At 44.4% G+C, this 14,950-nt stretch overlaps 1 protein-coding gene across 2 annotated transcripts in view; it reads right to left on the bottom strand.

Annotated features, from left to right (window-relative positions):
• CLCN7 (Cl-/H+ antiporter 7) overlaps positions 1-14,950 on the bottom strand; it is a 353,427-nt gene that overhangs the window by 120,897 nt on the left and 217,580 nt on the right. For both annotated transcript variants that reach the window (XM_086941381.1, XM_086941382.1), the window contains one exon: positions 8,814-8,868. In XM_086941381.1, coding sequence (XP_086797507.1) covers positions 8,814-8,868 — 55 coding nt within the window. The remainder of the gene's footprint in view (positions 1-8,813; positions 8,869-14,950) is intronic.

Genomic DNA, 14,950 nt, shown 5'->3' with positions numbered 1-14,950 from the left:
AAAGACCTTAAAACACCGTCTATTCCAAAGCCAATACCTGAGAATACAACCACAGATATTGAGTTAGACGTGTCACAAATTTTACATTTCAACAGAACACATCCTGATTGGAAAAAGTGGTTAATCTGGCCTACAGACACAAATAGCTGTCAAAATAGATTCCTGAATAAAACACAGGGGTTAAAAATGACCAGATTAGACCCTAGATACTCCCAGAGACAACATCCAGGGATTATAACAACATACAGTGTAGGGAAACTCTGCCTTGAATGGCTAACTTCGTCCACACTGGCTGAAATTAAGCAACACTTGTCTTTGCTAAAAGATGGTGCTGATTTGCGCGACTTCATTCTTGGACTACGCAAACAGCGTCAAAAGCGTTTCATAGCGACCAGTATCTATGCTGCTTACAACGAGGCTTGGAAAGTAAAGCAAATTGAAACTGCTGAAAAAATACGAGAAATTGTTCGTATTAATTTGGAGAAATCACTTTCTGTAGTAGACAATGGGTTAATGACTCTGTCTTCCAGAATATATTCGTTGGACAATATTGTATCCTCTGCCTTTGATGTGATAGACAGAGATTTGCTAATGTTACAACATGGCCAGTCTCAATTACGCTCTATTATAGAATTAGGCTGGACGCTGCAAAATCTTGGCGTTTAATCAACACAACGTCATTATTTTCCAGTTTTAACCTTACTGATAAACAGATCAGTTTGGCACAGAAAGGAGCAGACTATACAATCCTGAGCATCGAAAAACTCGAGAGATTACCATTGACAATGTCAGAGAGTCCTGTCATTGAATGGATAATACACGGAATTATCACAATTCCGATAACAACTTTCCGATTTAAAAAGTGCCTTGAGTACATACCTGCTGGCCAGTATGAACAATTAGGTAAAGGATATGTAAAATCTGAATGGAAATTACCATACACTCATTCTTGCTATAGTGACAGCGACAAAAATGTATTTCTTAGTGGTGACAACTGTAAACATTCACTAAGCGGTATACTTTTGTGTCAGGGTATTAATTTACACGGAGCATGTGATGGAAATTCTAACAACCTTTCATGCCACCAGCTAGTCACACCTGCAACTCAGATAGAGCCCTTCTTTATGCAACTCGCGAACGGGAGTTACATTCTTAGAACGGATCACAGATGTTGTGGCCTCGTGCCAGGGAAAAGTTATCTAGTAGAAGTAACATCCATGGTCAAATGCTGTATGCAAGCATCGTTTCCGAGTGGGCCTGCAGACATAGTGACTCCCATCTGGCCTCGTCTGAATCTCTATTCTATACGAATTGATACATTAAGCAAAATGAAATCTGTACTTTTACAGACAACAGTGCCTATAACGTCATCTAAAGAGACGTATGATCTTCTAGTTGCAAGGACAGCTACTGAAGTTCATGACCTTTTATCAACAAATTGCCCCGTGCATTTCGTAGAAATGTTCAGCCAACTCCTTCACATGTCTAGTGCAACAAGCATCCCAGGCATATTTAAGACAGTCTTTACGGGACTGCTAACACCCTTCCAGGCAATTTTGGGAATCTTTCCTAATTTTGTGCACTCCATTTTTGGCGGCATACCATTATTTTTGGGACTCGTCGCAGGGATTCTATTTTTGACCCTCCTGCTACGTTATGGCAAGCCTCGGCTCAGACATAGCGCCCATGGGAATGGAAGAGACAATCCTAGCAATGCGCTACCGGGACAGGATAACTAACGTCCTTGGATTGGCCAGGCTGAGAGATCTAAACATGACCTGGTTCCTTTCATTCAGACCGATATGGCAAAATTGCATTTTACCTGTGCTACGGTGTATGCTTTGCGGCGATGAATGCGTGTTGGACATCTGTCTTTCACTTCCATCAGCAGTACCAATGGACGTCGATACTTTGCTCAGTCCAATAACGGCTCACGCATTGTGTTGTCCCCAGCGGCTACCAATCCTGATGACGGCATTCGTGGAGACTCCTGTACTACAGCCAAGTGGTAACAGTGGAGCGAGTGACAAAAGCAACATCATCCAGGTACAACGTTCTGTGAGCATTGCTGGTCCCGACTATGATGACAGCAATCATTCTCACACCTGCCAAGTTACAGCGCTATCTAATTTGGTTGAACTATCACCTGAATTTGTAGACCAATTCTTTGAGAGCCTGTCTGATACGATGTTCTCACCCGTACAGAAACAATAACTTTTGGAGAAGCTTTCCGACACACAGCGTTCCCATGAACTCTGAATTCGGCCTTCAGTTTTGATCAACAAAAACTGCCAAGAGCTTTGGAAATCTATTTTCTTTGAATTGGACAATTTTTCTAATATTGACCTTTTTTGGCACGAACAATTCTTTGCTTAACGTAAAAACTATTCTTAGAGAACAGAAGCTTCACACTTCTATTTCTAAACACATCTAGAGACATAACAACATTACACCAGCCTCTAGCACACATGTTATTACAATGCATTTTTATGTGATGATTTATCTCGCTTTTCTTCTGTCAGAGATACTTCATGTGTAATTCTTTTTGCATAATCGTTCATTGATTTCATATGCAATAATTTTTTGAATGATTTCTATGCTTCAAAAAACGTACAGTACCTAAATTTCACGTATGACAAATACGCCTATTTCGAATGCATTTATGTATTTTGGGGTGGGCAATGTTACACATGCATCTAATTGCTTTAGTTTTAGTAATTTTGATGGACATTAACCCGTGGAGTGGGTGTTGCGTGTTTATCTAGGTTCCTGATCGATACTGTGACCTTATGCCCCTATTCGGCTATAAATCCATTTATTCCCTATATTGGCATAACCGTTCAAGTGCGATTTTCTAAAAAGTCATCTCTGGCCTCACACGAACAGAGCCACATTCCAGCATAGTTCTCTCTGCCACTTCCTTTGCGACCAATTAGTGCAATGACAGAGCAGTAGTCACTATCTGATATTCCTAGATAACACTCCGAGTTCTTCAACAAGATAAAAACTCGCAAACCTGGAAATCCCCGCTTGCTGTGTTTTGATTAGTAATGGAACTCTAATGAGCAACTGATAACTATCACTTCCTAGTGACATCTTTAATTGACGTCTTATGTCCAGCAAACTTGCGTCAAACCCGGCACCTGTCAGGTATAAATATTACCAACGTTGCCTTAAGCAATGCGAGCTACTGTTGCTGATACTAGCTGCCTGCAAGACCCTGTGTTGGTGAAGCTAGCACTCTGTCGCTGCAGCCTGCTGTCCCTGTGGTGAAGCTGCTGATACCATTATCGCTGCCAAAGCGCGAACTATGGTGCAGTACGCTTAGGAGCTGAACAGCCGTCCTCTGCGAAGACATCCAGCAGATTCCAGCTGCCCGCGGACGCTGTCCCCCCTCCTTCCTCGACGCGCTGAAGAAAAGCCGCTGCCTTTCTCGTGCAGAGAAATCCAGCTCCAGCGTTTCCGGTCTACCCTTGCGGGTGACTGGGATATCGAGAGTGACCCCTGAAGGAGATACCAATCCTCCATCATTCTATTCAGAGGTATGGTGTTGACTAAACCCTTAGACGAGAATTCTTGAAACAAACCTTGGCAAAACCAACTTAACTTAAAGCTACTTACTTGCTCCCCTTCCACGTGTTAGGCTTAGGTCAGGCACACTGGGGTAGGCTTAGTTAGAAGCACCAGTTGAGTATGTTAGCCTAATGTATATATGACTGTATATATGTTTTATTACTTTTAAACCATTGTATGGCTAAGAAACCATATCAATGCTTTTACAGTTCTATTTCGCAATACTTATCTTACTGTACGTACTTTTTATAATAACAATTATTGCAATTGTGGCAATACATTTCTCTTGTACGAGAAGAAAGACTGTTCAATAAATGTTAACCCTTTATTGACAAACGCCCGTCTCTCTATTCTCTACATCTCGTGAAAGTAAACTGCACTAGACTGACTGAGTGAAATACATGTCTATTGTTTCACACGACCCTAGAGATTGACTCTTGATCTGAGGAGCAAAGTTGTCATGTTGCACGGTTGTTGGAAAACTGAATCCCTTCTTGTCTGTGCCAAGGAAGCTGATCACTTCCTATGCAGAGAAGAAAGTTTCCAGTGACCTCTGAGCTAGTTGGTAACACAACCCAATTAAGTTTAGCATAGTCAGTGGAGGCCTGGAATATCCGCAGTTCCACGTCGATACTACTGTTTATGTAATTCCAATGCGCAGGGCCTAGTGGGAAATTAGGAACTACACTACAGTTTTGGATGCATTTAACAATCAATCTCGCAATGCCGTACATGGAGATGGGGTGTCCCATAATGGCTTAGCAACGGCTACAAAAAGAGGTTTTGTCTTACGAAAGCACATAGTCCTATTGATGTACATGAGTTGGGGTTACAGCAGCTGCAGATGTTACTTTTGGGCATTGAAGGTAAACCCTAACTCATGGAGTAAGGACACAGCTGTTTCAGTGTGTGGTAGACATTATTGTCTGCTGTTGCTTTTGATGATTTTTTGATCAATCAGTAGCCTAGATATATAAAGATGTGAATGGCATTCATGCCATGATGCACAGCCATCATCTTTAAACATTTTGCTAACACCTATAGAGCCTTTGTGACCCCAAAGGGCAGACCTTTGAACTGGTAATGGTGTCCACCTACCACAACCAGAGTTACTGTGATGATACGGGTGAATCAAGATATGGATGTAGACATCTTAAGACCAGCACTTCCAGTACTTCCCTGGCCAGAGTAGCTAGGTAACTTCTAGCACAGCAATCAGGTGGAAGCGCTCTGACTCGATGTATTGGTTTAGGGGGTCACAGGTCTACGCCCAGCTACAGGGGCATGCCTTCTTGGGAATAAAGAGGTATCATGGTCGTAAAGGGGCACTGTCTAGATAGCTCCTTTGGCTAACAGCACCTGCACCTCCTCCTTAAACAGCTGAAGATGGTCGGGTTGTGATAGTGAAGCAGAATATTTGGTGGCATGATGTGGAATTCTAGGCAGTATCCCTGCTGCCTATCGAGAACACCCACTTCTCAGAGGAACTTCTGTGCCCACTGGAACGAAAAACTTTAGTCGATCACTGAGAAGAGCTGTATGATCAGGGTGGGGAGAAGGGGTATTGGAAGAAGAGTCCCTGCTTTGAGTTTGAGGTGCCCAGGTTAGAACAGACTCATCCCTTGTCTAGAACATTGCCTCCGTAGCCAATTCATGTAAAGGTCTTGGAGGGTTGTGTTTCTTGAAATGATTGTTGCTGGCGCTGGTAGCCCTGCCTTAGGGTGGATGCTGAAGCTTCAGCCCAACATCTGGTCTGGTGCTTTTAAAAGGTGAACCTTGGGTGAACCCAAGCCCTGAATGTCACCCATTCAGTTAGATATCTGTGTCCTTCAGGATATTTCTTTAATCTTATAGACCTGGGGGCTGTGAAGATACTCCCCAGCAAAAAAAGCACATTGAAAAGTTGCTGCTGCAACTCAGACCAGAAGCCAGATATTTGATGCTAAGCATGACACTGTAAGAAGATGCTGGTGTTTATTTCTTGGAATAATGCGGAGCTAGAGAGAGTAATTGAATACAAAAGTACCCCAACAGGTAACATGAGCAGTCATGTGGTACCTACACTGCAAGTCGGTCTCCCAAAGGTACCCTCCCAGGCCTCTAAAAGATCAAGTAGCCTGAGATTGAGTTGCAGCGAGGGAGACAGCAGGTTGTGCCACAGCCCCGCAGACAGGAAAGACAGAGGGCAAGGAGAAGACCAAATCCCTGAATGCGCCTCTGATCTGAAGATCATATTAGCTCCTGAGTAGGTCTCAAAAATAAAGTGGGGCATTCTTAATAGAGGAAACATTGGGAAACTTTGTGCTAGCACTCCAGGAGTGGGGGAAATTACCTAAACTGTGATCGATGGAGTGGCTTTCCTCACCCCTCTAACCGGAGAGTTAAATGAACGTAGTGAAATTACTTTCACTAACCCGCAACAGTAAATGCACAGAGGAGGAAGAGCATGCAGATGGCAAAATGGGGAATAAAAGTCATAATCTCTACAGTGCCAAAATATCCCACTGTCCTCATAGAGGAGAATGTTATCACCAGTAAAGTGCTGGAAAAAGGGATAAAGAATGGCAATAAATCTAACAGCAACATGTCAAGTAACCCCATCACCTCTGTTTTAAGGGGTATTAAAAAGGGAACCCGCCTTCCACCAATTGTAGAAGGAGAACTCATAATAACAGCAAATAAAGGGGGCGGCCGGCATTACGTTACACAGCTATTAAAACTCATCGATTGGGCTTGGCTCCCAAACATCCTTAATTATCGATCCTAGTTCTCAGCCTCCTCAAAATATTACACATGCAAAAAGCATTTTCAATTAATAAGTAAGTTTGCAGTCATCCCAACTCTAGCCAGTGATCATGCAACCCTCATATGTGAAGCAAAGATCCCATGTCCTATTTGCATTAAAACGAGACTTGTAGGGAAACAAGAAGAGCTGGAGCCCATTAACAAAATAAAGTGGTGTATGATCAATAATGATGAGCAAGAGGTCATCGCGGACCAATTCCTGGACAAGATTCAGTGAGCAAACTGTGAAGCTATAGATCCAAATATCTGGGGCCTCCTGGCTGATTACCTAGCGGAAAATCTTGGGAAGGTCCGGCATTGGTGAGGTTTCTGTCCATGCCAAAATGGCAGCAAACAACAGGAATTAATTAGTGGCCTAAAAATTAGGCTAAATGATATCTTGAGAAGGTTTAGCAGTGATGGGGGGAGAAAAAAGGGCTATGAAGCTGGGTGGCTGTGAGACGATCGGAATCTAGGAATGTTCTCTTCGCCCTAATGAGGTATGAAGAGTTTAAAGATGGATTGCATTACATGAGGTAATAAAATCAAAAGACCGGAGGAAATGCTGGATCTGGATTAACAAATGCTCAACCTTTTGAAAGCCATTACTGCTCTATAGACTGACACATGGGTGAAGATAAGAGTCAACACAAGATGAACCAGCTCGGATAAAATCTGGACAAATAAAGGCCTGAAGCAATGTTGCATACTGGTGCCATTATTATTCAATCTGTACCTGGCTGACTTGGCAAGGGCTTTTCCTCAAAAAATGGCTTGCCTCAATGTACAACCACTCCAGTATGCCAATGATACAGTCCTTTCTGACCAACCACCAATTGGCCTCCAGAGGCTCTTCGATGCACTGGCCAGCTACTGCAGGTCCAAGAACATGGAAATCAATGTAACAAAAAACGAAGGTAATGGCAATCTCTTGAAAATTGAAAAAAACGTGGGCCTTGATTCATTGAGGGGGAAGGCCAATGAAGTGGTTGACTCTTACAAGTATCTGGGGGTATGGCTGGGCCCTAGAGGCTGAGCAGCACCACACATTAAGGCCCAAAAGAGGGAAGGAAAGTCCCTGGAATTGGTGTTCCACAAGTTGTAACAAATCACTGACGAACCCAGATCTAACCGCTCTCTTGAAGGTAATGGGAAGCAAATTTCTCCCCACTATTGCTTATGGGGCTATGCCATTTAGAGACAAATTGGCTGGAAAAGGGGCAGATCTCTTGTTATGGAAGAGTTTTTACCCTTTCAAACTGCACATCACACGCTCAAGTTCGGCAAGAGTTTGGACTAGCTTCACAGCATTGGATACTCAGTTTATGCCTTACAGCCTCAAAGTGAAGCAGGCCAAGAATCATACATTGAAGAGTACCATTTGGGAAGTGATGAGTAATCCGACAACAAACTGGCACAAGTATCGAAATCACACCCTAGAGGCACTGGGGGTAAATGACATGTGATCAAGTGGTCTGCTGGCGCCCTTGATGGCCAACCTGCAGATTAAACAAGCAAAGCTAATATCATCAGAACAGGACGCATGATCAGTGAAGAAATTGGCATATGGAGGGATGGCCTCCGCGCTGTACGAGTCAGGATTCCTTCCATCCAGTCTCTCCTTGCCTCTTGGCCGGAGTATAAAACGTGAATTAATGGGCCTGCAATTTAAACTACTTTTGAAATCACACTGGTATGGTCCCAGAGGCTCGGGTGACACCTCTGTTCTAAGGGAGAGGAGTCATTAATACACATTCTTTGTATCTAGGGCAATATGCTTCCATTAAGGATGCTTTAGCTCCTGCTGGTATGGTGCATTTTAAATGTCAGGACATGCTAAGGCGCTGTAGAAGCCGGCTTGAGAGGAAAGTCAGCCAAGGCTAGCTGTTCATTTTGTGGAATTTATGAACTCTAACCATGCTGCTCTGGTTCCCCCAGACCTGGGTATCTCCCTTATGCTGAATCACTCACATCTAAAATGATCATCTTGTCAGGGCTGGGTTAACCAGTTTCTCAGTCTGGTCCTTACTTTTGACTATGAAGAAATGTTGAAGATTGATAATGAGGAGCTTTCTAGATTGCAGGGGAGGGGGTTGCCTACCACCAATAATGTTATATGTAATTTTATAATAGTTTTTATACCTTTTAACACGTGAGTAGCTCTTCAAAGAGACTAGTAAAACTGGTCTTAAACCCCAAATCAGAACCACTGCAACACTACCACCAGTCGCCACACAGCCAGGGGGAGAGGGTACACACACACACAAAAACACACACAATCGCTACCAAAGGAGAGCAATATAAACAAACTGACTAGACATAGGTTAAATACGAAGTTAGCTTTAGTGGGAATGGCAATCTGATGTTAAAGGTTTTTTTTCATTCAATTACCAAAACACACCTATGAAATGCAATTTGTTTCTGTGTGAGAGATTGAACATAAAGGGCACACTTACCAACAGCTCCCATACAGATGAAGATCGGGATCTCAAAGATATTGTAGGCATTTTCCTGAGAATAAATGGAGAGTTTTGTAATTGGGAGTGTTGCAAATAAAGGCTAAAGTCAGTAATGCAACACCAAACTAGGCCCAGATGCACGGTTAAAATAATAAATTCCCAATGGGCACAAGCATAAGCAAGATTTTCAAGATTACAGTAACAACATCCTGGGGGAACATGAAATGACCACCAAGTTCATTAGATCACAATGACATGCAAGGTTTCAAATTATAAAATAACTCATAACTAGATGCAACACCTTACATCTGTACCATGGCACTCCGGCACAAAAGGCAACGGCACTCACCAAACCTACAAGATCACTAAGGCAGACCAAGCCCCTGGAGACATGATGCACAAAGTCTCTAAGGACGGATTTTGCCTGGCCCAAAATTACTTTACCCACACAAGCACAGCTGCACATCCAGCTTCTAGTGCACAACTGCCTACCTAGCTACCTTTGACAAAGCTGTATGGCCAGCTTTCCAATGCAATTGTGCAGAAAATAGTTACCAGTAGTACAACCATTTGAAAAGACACAGCTTCCAGTGTTTTCCATAAAACAGCAGAGCACAAATTAAGCTGCTACTGGGAGTGAACTGGACCAACTCTGCTGTGAGCCTCAGGGATCCTATTAGCTCAGCAGAAGCTTTATTTCAATGAATGCCTTTAATTTAATTTCAAGTGCTAGAAAACCATATTCCGTTTGTGGGCGGCATCAAATCACCAGTAGAGAAGATGAACCAAGCCATGTTAGCAGCGAGTTAAATAAATCTGCCCAGTTCTGCCAATGGGTGCTATAACAATGCATAACAGTGATAGGTAGCACTATTTGCATTGCAATGACTGTAGATGGTGATCATTCAGACTGGAGGTGATAGTAGCTGCCATCTGGATGGCACTTCAAGTGGACTGGATTTGCTTAACTTGCATGTGGATTTCTGAATTGAGGGCTGGGGCGATGATGATGGCTGTTGGTGTGCACTGGATAATAGCAGATGTAAAGAGTTAGCTCAGCTGTTGCAGGCCTCGGCTAGTAAAACGAAGCTGCTATTGCCAACTAGTGTACCAGAACATCCACAGTGGATGGCTCACTTAACAAGACTTATTGCATTTGCACACACACACCCACACAAGAGCCCCCCCCACACACACACAAGAGCCCCCCACACACACCACACAAGAGCCCCCCACACACACCACACAAGAGCCCCCCACACACACACGCAAGAGCCCCCCACACACACCACACAAGAGCCCCCCACACACACCACACAAGAGCCCCCCACACACACCACACAAGAGCCCCCCACACACACCACACAAGAGCCCCCCAGACACACACACGCAAGAGCCCCCCACACACACACGCAAGAGCCCCCCCCACACTCACACACGCAAAGAGCCCCACACACACGCAAAGAGCCCCAAACACACGCAAAGAGCCCCACACAGAGGTCAGGGGTGGCACAGAAGCAGAGTTTCACCAGCTGAGGCTCGCATGAAGCCTCTAGCATGAAATAGAGGGAGGGTAAGGGAGAAGTGATGAAAGAGAGGAGGTAAACAATGAAGGGAGAGCTGCGTGCGGGGGGTCGAACTTGGCCAGAGGTGGAGGAGGTGTACCCCAGACTCGAGGGACTGCCCCTTCCAGCAATCTATGAAGCTTTTTTCAGGAGAATTTGTTTGAAAAAGCAGGTGGAGCAAGTTGTTCCACCAAGGAATAGCTGTTTTTATTATTACTGCTGATAAGTTATCTGTGCCGCCTGCTCTTGTAAGTTTTATCATCTCAGTTGTTTTCTTAAATATTGGTATTGAGAACCCCTCTTTGATCTCTTTATTAGCAAGAAATGTTATCAGGCTAACAAATGATGGCATCTTTATTGTAGACTGCCTCCAGGTATTCTACCCAAGCATACTCTCCTATCAAACCTGTCAGTTTCCCCTGCGCTTTTTCAATCCCATTCTATACCAGTCTCCAAAATTTCCTTACGTTGTTTCTGTTGTGCACATGATGCCACAGTATAAAGCGCATGTCTGCCTAGTAACACAAGTTAACTACTTTAGCCAAAGGGATCCATGCACCCAAGACATCAATGTATTTTTAACTCATCCACTGGTAGAAAAAAAAAATCAGACAAGACCTGCTTCTCTCCTAACGGGTGCAGTGATTCAGACATGAGCATCCTTGTCTAGGTCTGGCAGGCTACGTGTGCAATGTTAGATCGCGACCTTCATATGTGCCTTAAATAATACATTACAACTAATGGCTAACATATACCATTTGTAGGTCTCCTATATAATGTGCAAATGAGCAAGACCCACAGCTTTCAAATTTAAAAAAAAATCTTTATTTTAATGGTAAGGGGCCAGTGTCCGATCCCTTAAGCTTGCTCTAACCAAACCAAGAAACTAAGCTTGCTCTAACCAAGAAACTAAGGTTGTTAACTGATCCCATTCCAGAGGTACACTGCTTACCAGCTAGGATGGACCATCCCATTTGGTGCAGGGTCAAGACTGATTTGCATTTGACTGTTTCCTGTCTGTAATAGCACAAAAGAGCTAAAAAGATGGTATAGAACAGGTCTACAGATCTTGTACACTGCCCTGACACCACTTATTGCAAGAGCATTGTTTATGGGATCGGGCAACAACATGCTCTATCATACAACTGGCCACAGTAAGACAGAATTCCCAACATGCACCCAACATGGACCAAATAGATGTTCCTCAAATTATGACTGTATAGCAGCGACACACTCTAAATGTACAACATTACTCATCTGTGGTAAACCAAACATCAATGCTATCTGTATACTTCAGTGAAATGTATCGGTATAAATAATTTAAAAACAAAGTGGCAGAGGGCATGTCTATTTTCAGAAACACAGTCATGAAAAATACTGCGTCTCAATTTGCTATGACTTTTTTTTTATCAAGTGTTTAATCAAAAAGAGACTAGCTGAAGTTAAGGGGGGGGGGAAGATTAACAAGATTCAGTATTGAAATCTAAGTGACTCACTCTTGTTTTGTCAAGGGGTGGTGACACCTGGTAGGTGTGCTCATGAAGCCCTCACCCACCAACCTAGTTGGAGGCATGCTTCATCATCGGGCCCACCCAGTGACACCTAGCGTGTCCCGGGTGTGCTTCGACGCCTGATTACAGCGGAGCAGGTATATCGCTGAGTGTGCGGTGAAGGGTGCTTTGAATGTGAATTTAAAACGGCTTGGCGGTGGTCCCAGTACCCGAAGGTGGATTAAACTTTAATACCTGGGCCACCGTCAGCGGTTAAAAATAAGGCAGAGGGACGTTAAAGGCGAGTTACGACCTCTCACGTCCTTTGATGGGTCAACATGTTTCAGCCAGTGCCTTATGAATATGCTGGCTTTCTTCAGGACAGATAAAAAGTGTGTGCAATTAAAACTAGTGGGTGTGTGATTAAGACTATGTGTCTACACGCCCTAAAGTGTTTATCTATGTGTGAGAGGGGGATTCCCTTCTCAAAAACACCTGTACATGTAACATGTAAGGACAAGGACAAAACATACAAGGGGAAAAGAGAGTCACTAGAAAGTATTACATACATACTCATGACAGCCGACTTTATAGCGTAGGGGGTGCAGGCTATAGGCGGCTAGGGTGTAATGATACTGGTGGTACCATTATTGTGAGAATCGCACTTGAATTTCGTTGGTGGGGTGGCTAAAAAAACGATATTCACAACAATAGGTGAAAGAGGTGGTAAAGAATAAAATGGAGCGCAGGAATACTTTCTTACGCTAGTTTTAAGGAGTTTTGGCTTCAAGGTTTTGAAGTGGCAAGGGGTTGGCCCTGTGAAGAAGAAAAAGGTTTTGCCACTGGGGTTAGGAGACCTGTAGGGGAGAAAAGTATCGCTTACCCGTAGTAGTGGTGGTAGTTCGTCATACTCACAGCATTTCTGGCCAGAGCCTGCTTTGGACCTGTAGTGCCTCCTTCGCAGAACCGGTAAGTAATGGCCAGTGCTGCTTGGTTTTATACTGCAGGCACCCGACCGAGACTACCACCAAAGCCACCAGAAAACACAGCCCTCAATGCATGGGGCCTGCCCAAGATCACTGGACATTATCCGTGCAACGACTGCAGTGTGCGTCACCTCACTACCCACACTAAAACCCTGAACCTTGAACCCAACAAGACCTGGACCCAAAGGAACCACACTAATTGTAACTCACGCAATGTGATATACCTCCTCACATGCACATGTGGCCTCCGGTATGTGGGGATGACAACACGCAAAGTCAAAACTAGAATCACTGAGCATCGCAGTACCATACGATGCAAGAAAAACATCAGTAGACTAACTAACCATTTCATCACCCACTGCCATACACCCAATGACCTTAACTGGACAGTCATTGAACAAATCCCAGAAAGCCCCATTGACAATGATAAGAAACTCCTTAGCAAAGAACAACGATGGATATACCGCCTCTCAACTGCCACTGATGGCCTGAACGATGCCATCCCGTGGAACTCCTTAACATCCTCATAAACCTAAAGGCCATAATTGCCCTCTGTATACTGGAATTCCCCCCCTTGTAAAATATCTCCTTGGAGATAGAGCCTTTTAGTTCTGAGAATAGGGACCGTGGATCCCCTCCCATGCTTACGACCCCTCTGTCATTACACTGGCACCCCTATATCAGGAATGCCCTTTAATAGCGAACTGTCCATCTCGTGCACATATCCCGTTCAGAAATTGAGTATCAGGGGACTGTCACCCCGACTGTGACCACGCATGGTCCATAAGCCCCTGAGCACTGCTAACCAAAGCCTGCACAGGCACGCCAGTGCGTCGCGCCCACAACTCTGCATCGCGCATGTGCGAAAACGACACTCTCGCTCGCACATGCGCACTGAGAACGCGACTCACCGCGCATGTGCGCACAGCCACAACCCCGCGAGCATGCGTGCATACCCGCGACCACTCCCCACGCACCTGGGCAAGATCATGACTCGGCAGTTCGAGTCTTTCTACCATTTTCCAACCACACAGGTGCGGTCAATTACCCAATCGCCTGCAGTATAAAACCAAGCAGCACTGGCCATTACTTACCGGTTCTGCGAAGGAGGCACTACAGGGCCAAAGCAGGCTCTGGCCAGAAATGCTGTGAGTATGACGAACTACCACCACTACTACGGGTAAGCGCTACTTTTCTCCCCTACAGGTCTCCTAACCCCAGTGGCAAAACCTTTTTCTTCTTCACAGGGCCAACCCCTTGCCACTTCAAAACCTTGAAGCCAAAACTCCTTAAAACTAGCGTAAGAAAGTATTCCTGCGCTCCATTTTATTCTTTACCACCTCTTTCACCTATTGTTGTGAATATCGTTTTTTAGCCACCGCACCAACGAAATTCAAGTGCGATTCTCACAATAATGGTACCACCAGTATCATTACACCCTAGCCGCCTATAGCCTGCACCCCCTACGCTATAAAGTCGGCTGTCATGAGTATGTATGCAATACTTTCTAGTGACTCTCTCTTCCCCTTGTATGTTTTGTCCTTGTCCTTACATGTTACATGAACAGGTGTTTTTGAGAAGGGAATCCCCCTCTCACACATAGATAAACACTTTAGGGCGTGTAGACACATAGTCTTAATCACACACCCACTAGTTTTAATTGCACACACTTTTTATCTGTCCTGAAGAAAGCCAGCATATTCATAAGGCACTGGCTGAAACATGTTGACCCATCAAAGGACGTGGGAGGTTGTAACTCGCCTCTAACGTCCCTCTGCCTTATTTTTAACCGCTGACGGTGGCCCAGGTATTAAAGTTTAATCCACCTTCGGGTACTGGGACCACCGCCAAGCCGTTTTAAATTCACATTCAAAGCACCCTTCACCGCACACTCAGCGATATACCTGCTCCGCTGTAATCAGGCGTCGAAGCACACCCGGGACACGCTAGGTGTCACTGGGTGGGCCCGATGATGAAGCATGCCACCAACTAGGTTGGTGGGTGAGGGCTTCATGAGCACACCTACCAGGTGTCACCACCCCTTGACAAAACAAGAGTGAGTCACTTAGATTTCAATACTGAATCTTGTTAAT

The sequence above is a fragment of the Lissotriton vulgaris genome, chromosome 10 (genome assembly GCF_964263255.1).
Source record: "Lissotriton vulgaris chromosome 10, aLisVul1.2, whole genome shotgun sequence".
In the NCBI taxonomy this organism is placed as follows: Eukaryota; Metazoa; Chordata; class Amphibia; order Caudata; family Salamandridae; genus Lissotriton; species Lissotriton vulgaris.
Note: the sequence above shows the minus strand (reverse complement) of the source record. Positions and strands in the feature narration are given on the sequence as shown.